This window comes from Podarcis filfolensis (assembly GCF_964270895.1).
Source record: "Podarcis filfolensis genome assembly, chromosome: 9".
In the NCBI taxonomy this organism is placed as follows: Eukaryota; Metazoa; Chordata; class Lepidosauria; order Squamata; family Lacertidae; genus Podarcis; species Podarcis filfolensis.
In genome coordinates, this window is record NC_139610.1 from 70,682,833 (window position 1) to 70,689,216 (window position 6,384).

Consider the following 6,384-nt stretch of genomic DNA (forward strand, 5'->3'; position numbering starts at 1 on the left):
TATAGAAGAATAAGCTTTGCTGAAGTACAGCTAGCATGACATGGCAGCTGTGTAAAAGGCTAAGGATCATCTGGAAAGAACTTGAAAATAAAACTGCTGATATCATAATGTCAATATACAAATTTATGGTGTGACCACTTTTGGAACACTTATGTACAGTTTTCTACAGTTAGAAAATGTTCAGAAAAGGGCAAGCAAAAGCCCTATGATGAAAGGTTAGAGCATATGGGGCTTTTTACTTTAAAGAAAGGGTGAGTAAAGGCAACATGATAGAAGTGTATAAAAATATGCATAGAGTTGATAGAGTGGATAAAGAAAAGCTTTCTTTTTCTCTCCTAACTCATGGACACCCAATACCAGTTACCAGTTCTGGAAAGAGGTATCTGGTTGGCCATTGTGAGAACAGGATGGACCTTTGGCCTGATCTGAAAGAATTAGAACAAGGCGCAGATGATTGGCACATAGATGAAGAAAAAAATGGTGAAAATCTGATTAATTAGATAGAGGTGAGGCTGTAGCTGTCCTGAACCAGTATTTGGGTATGGCAATGGACTGGAAGAGGGAGAACAAAAGATTCTACCAAGATAAGGTGGTACTCTTTGCTACGGTAGTTCATCCAGATAGGTAGCTGCAAGTCAACCTGTTTTAGAGGATGTTACACTCCTGTTCTAAATGGGTATCAGGATTACAGTCTGGGGGGGTTTATTCATCCAGCACTCTCAGTAGAGGCCAGGCAGCTTCTGCACCTCAAAGTGCCATTTATCAGCTTCACCACTTGAGATTTTACCTGGATGGAGACAGGAAAGCCACTACTACTGCAAGCTCTACAGTAAAACATGCATAACTGAGTAGGTGCCTGTAGATAATATTCAGTATTCGGGTAAACAGTATTCAGCTTATAACTGAACAATCATAGCATCAACTCATTCCATTCCTGTTAAAAGAAGTGCAGGTACAAAACCTTCCTGATTGCCATGACAGTTAAGAAAATTACTGTGAAAACCAGAATCTCATCATCATGCAATTTGTTCCAGTTGCTTTTTCACCACCACTAAAAATACTAATTTTGTGACATGGAAAATTGCTACAATCCTGGGATAAAGAGGACCACTATCACTTCCATTCGTATGCAAATGAAGTTGCTGACAAATTCTATTACAGACCAGCTTCCCTCCTTTTTCAATTAATGTCAATGTCTTCAGCCAGGGGTGGGTGGGTTGGTGTAAGAGAAAAAAGAGCATAGAACAACAGGTTGTGAGGCCATTAGATATTTCTATTGCATATTTGTGAAAATGTCAGTTGAATTAGGCAATTGTCTTAGAGTAACTGCCTCATGACTTCTGAAACTTTTCAGGGAAATATATGTAGAGGTACAAATAGAAAGTCTGCTTGCAGCAGAACACTGCAAATTTACGTTCATGTCAGCAAACTATATTTAAGGGACAAAGTGTCATTTCTGTAACACTGCTTGATTTGTGTAGGTGTAAATATTTCATCAGAATGTCTGAAACAGTGGCTTCTTCCGGACATGAGTGCCAGGGAAAAAAGTGACTTATTTTTAGGGTCAAAGTCTTTTGTTAGCTCAGCCAGCTTGCTACCAAGCGACACTTCTACATAATTAATTAGAAATTTCTCTGGAGCAGCCTGATTTCCAAAGGTGAACAGAATTACCTAGGTCCCATCTGCTCCAGTGGGAGCTGACAGCGTGGAACACCTGCAGGGGAATGCATCACAAGCTTTTTAAAGCCGTTTCTCCTCAAACTGGGCCAACCGTTTCCTAAGGGTTTTGCAGGAAGCTAGGAGGAGACATGATTGATAGGAACCAAAACAGGAGCTAAGTGGCCTTGCTTCAGCACCAAAACTTGGATAATAGCACAAGAGTGAGATGAGATGGTGGGTGGGAATAGAGATTGTGGAATGGGTGGCAAGATGATTCTGGCTCTTTTGGAAGGACAAATTATTCAGGAAGGAAGACTTATTCTGAAACTAAACAAGAGGAAAAATGCCTGCCCAGAATATGTTTTAACTCTTCATATCATACTTTTTAATATTTTTGCATGTAATGTTCTTTTAAAGTTAGCTATGACTATCCCATGCTATCCCCTTTTTATGTAAAATAGTTTATGAACATCTCCTTTGGCACAATGAACAGTTCTACTGTACTCGGTTGATGTTCTCTAACTTAAAGGTGGTGATATGTCTACCTGGCTGTCATATTGATGCAGAAAGTTCTTGAAGTGCACCAGCCAATTTTATCCATCCCAGGTTTCGCTCAAAGAATTTGATTATTATTACTAGATTATGTGATGCGGGATTAGCAGAGCTGAAGAGAACTCTTAAAGTAGCTTAGAACTACAGTGGTACCTCGGTTTTTGAACGTTTCAGTTTGTGAACGCCATAAACCCGGAAGTACGTAAATGCTTCAGTTTTCAAACACGCCTCAGAAGTTGAACATGCCACGCAGCTTCCACTGAGTGCAAGATCCTGACACCTAGCTGTCAGCTACTGAGTTTTCAGTTTTCAAACGTTTCAGAACTCCAATGGTCTTCCGGAATGGTTTATGTTTGAAAACCGAGGTACCACTGTAATATACACACATTGGTAGAAGGCTTCTAGTGGGGTCAGGAGACTAAAGTTTCTCAGCACATGTAATATCTAGAAGCCACAGCACACTGAACTTACACATCTTTCTCTCTCATATACAGATGCATTCACTTATTTTAATTGTATAATGGGACCTCCCCATGGTCAGTGGGGGCAATACACATCCAAGTGTGAAGAAAGTGAAAGAAACTTCCACTTTATATTATGAATAACTTTAGAGAGTTTCTCACAATCTTGCTGCTTTTCACTAAGTATGGAACCTCTAGAGGCTGTAGTAGTTCTGCTATATTAGTTTAAATTTATATCCCTCCCTTCCTCCCAAAGGAGCCTAGGGTGCAAACAAAAGAGATAAAACAATTAAAAAAAATTAAGCCACTTAAAAATAATTCCATTGTAGATGCAGGTTGGAAAAGATCTCAGCTTAAAAGGCTTTTTTGGAAGAGGAAGGTCTTCAGCAGAAAAGAGAATAAAAACAGTGCCTGTCTAATATTTAACTGGGGGAAATTCCAAACTGGAGCCCAATTCCTATATTCTGCAGAAGGAAACGCCTGATTAAGCTGATCTCTGCTTGAGGCCCTCGCCTGCAGAGTGTAGTGATCTAACAGGTAAGGGATGAGGTGAACTTCCATGTAATTACATAGCAAAATGGTTCATCCAACTCTGTCAATATTAGAAGATATGAATAAATATTGTGAAGTAATGAAAGTAGCTATTTGTTGTTGAAGCAGATTGTACTTGCTTGAGGATCTTGAGATGTGAAGTCTAAACCTGGTCTACTTTACAGTAGTTCACATCTTCTCACAGTTCTTACTCCAGCAAGGCAGAGGCCTGCGGCACAAGAGATGTGGAAGGAATCTAGTCAAGGTAGGATCCAAAATTATGTTAGTGTCTCAGCTGGGTGGTCTGTACAAAAAGTTGTATCTTAATATTGAGCTGTCTTCAGTGTTCCATAAGCTTACATCTACTACTGCAGTGAAACTTGTGTTTCCTCTCCTAGCCCTGCATACCAACCAAATCTAATGTCCCCCAATTCTAGGGGGTGGAAGCTGGAGGGGGCAGGAGTGAGAGTGGAAGCTCCATTGTACATATACAACATATATGAGTATGTAAAGGTTGGTATTCTAAATGTATTAAATAAATGACTATTGCTGAAATTTCCAAAACTAACTTGAAACAGCTATAATAACAAATTAATGTTTAAAAGTTAGTTAAAGTAATCCAAATTTTAAATAGTGTAAACAAAATATAATTAAGTGGATGATGATGATTTACAGAGATTCTTGAAAGGAAAAAAAAGAGATTACATATTTCCTTTCCTACCCTCCCAGTAAGTGTTCCCAAATATTAATGTGTCATGATGCCCACAAATTAATCAATCAAGTCTAGCAATATGAGGGCGGTAGATAAGCTACAAAAACTGAGTTCTGTAATCACAACCATGTTCTTCAAGTATTTGTATGAAGGGGGATTGAGGCCAAACACAGACTTTGAAAGCCTGCAGCGTCAAGAGATTGTGTGAATTGGACCAGTCTTCATTAGGAAATGAAAAATATGGTCACACACGCATTGCTAGCTGTGCAAATATTTATAGGGTAATGTGGTTGATTTTTGAGTAAAAAGGCACTGTGTTCATTAAAGCATGGACTGTCACCTTCCTGCAGGAGAGGATTTGGCATTTTCCATTGCAAACCCTAGTTCTGGGGAATTCAAGAAGAGTCTGCCTAGCTCTCATTCCAAGCTAAAGGTTGCAACGCATCATTGCTTCGGAAACAACATTCTACTGCCATTTGAAGGGGAAAAGGAAGGGGGCAGAGAAGGGGGGGGGGAATCTGATCAAGAAAATAAAAGATTATAAACATTCTGCTCAGTCCAGTTTACACAACAGATCTTCCACCAGCAGCACAATTAGCAATGCTCAGTTATGAAGAGAGGAATGGGAAAATCAATCATTACACTGGTTAGCTCCAATTACAAAGCATTTTGTTACATGCCTCTGTAGGCAGGAAGGCAGACAGTGGCAAACCAAATACAAACCCACAGTAAATCATTTGCCGCTCTGCAATTCCTCTGTGGTTTTCATATTTTTTCCCCATCTTTGATGATTCATTAAGCACTCGCTGTTTCCATCTCCAATCAAAAGAGTTCTGACATTTGGATGTAATTAATTTCATACTGTGGCTCACAGGCAAAAGCACACTGCTGTGCTTTAATTTTACCACAAGAGGGTGGTAAGTCTACAGCTTCCTTACAGTTACAGGGCAGTCTGAAAAGAGGCTCTCAAAGAAGCACAGACAGTGTGCACCTGTTACGGCTAAACCACTTTCCCCACGCCCCAATAAGAAAAGGAAGATGAGCCCTGCTGGGTCAGAGCAAAACCCTGTCTAGTCCGGCATCTTGTTTTTCCACAGGGCCAACAACCTGCCTCTGAACAGCCCACAAAGCAAGAAGTGAGGACTGTCCTCTCTCCTGTTCATGGACCTCAGCAACTGGTATTCAAGGATGCTGCCTTCAATTCTAGGGGTAGCATAAAGCTATTGTGACTCTACATTAATTTGTCTGAGATTTATTGTGCACATGAGGCCAATTTTTTATTGTGATAATGTCCACAAGGCAATGACAACACACTACTGGAAAAGAGCCTGCATAGCCCAGTGATGCATTACACATAGTACACATGGATTAGTCATGCAATAATATGTGTGGATGTCTGTATTAATTCATGATATGGCCAGTGTAACAAAGCAAAAAAATAGCTGTCGTTATTGTTTTACGTAGACATTAAATGTGCATAACAAAATCCATTCTCAGTTTGAAACTTTACCCAAGCATGGTGAAAAAGCAATGGCTTTTCAGAGAATACATAGCAATGTTGAATAGGTGTGTCTGATGGAGCATCTGAATACATCCCTATGGGCTCACATCTAAATTCCCACTCCCCACAACTCTTACTACCAATTCCTATCTGTGATGCACTTCTGCATTCAAACAAGTAAATACAGTACTCAGCTGCCAAGCCGAACCCCAAGTAATAGATCCAGCAGTGGGCATCCAGAATTTCCCCCACTACCAAACAGAAGTAAGCCAGAGTTACGCCTAGGAAGTAATACTGGTGGGATATTTGATACTTCCCCAAAATATTTGCAACTACAAAATATGAGCCCCATATAAACCTGGTTGTCCTTCCTTTGTATGTAGCATACCATATATCCCTTCCACCACTTGCTCAACACAGCGCATACAAGAGCATAACGTATTGAAGAAGTCTTACGATTTTCAAGTGGGACAAAAGCCTCATGACATCTGCCATGTCAGCCAGGATGAGCAGGCGAGTGACAGCTGAGAGCAGAGCCCGTGCTGCCCGGACCATGGTGCCTCGCTTGACAGAGGAACAGGGATCATCGGCAAACTCTGACGAAGCAATTCTCATCGTTTCACCTGGAGGGCAATTAGAAACAAGCATGTTTTAAAAGCTGATTACAAAAGCCACTTCTTACTCCCTGCTTCTTGAAAAGACAATAACGAAAAATGAAATTCTTCCAGAAGCACTATGGTACCCAATACTAAAGAATTAATCATAATTTCAAGTTGTTTTATTATTTGATTTATATGCCGCCCTATATCCGAAGGTCTCAGGGCAGTTCACATAAAATATCAAATACATAAAATCAAAATAAAAACAACAAGCCAATTAAAAAAAATCCCCCAAAGAGCCAGCATTTTTAAAAGGGTAGATCAAGTCAGGCAAAGGCCTAGTTAAAAAGGAATGTTTTTGCCTGGTGC

At 40.1% G+C, this 6,384-nt stretch overlaps 1 protein-coding gene across 3 annotated transcripts in view; it reads right to left on the reverse strand.

The window, feature by feature from the left end:
* Positions 1-6,098, reverse strand: part of CTNNA2 (catenin alpha 2) — a 398,693-nt gene extending 392,595 nt beyond the window's left edge. For all 3 annotated transcript variants that reach the window (XM_083571203.1, XM_083571202.1, XM_083571204.1), the window contains exon 1: positions 5,873-6,098. In XM_083571203.1, coding sequence (XP_083427329.1) covers positions 5,873-6,064 — 192 coding nt within the window. In that variant the 5' untranslated portion in view covers positions 6,065-6,098. The remainder of the gene's footprint in view (positions 1-5,872) is intronic.
* Positions 6,099-6,384: the final 286 nt, after the last annotated feature.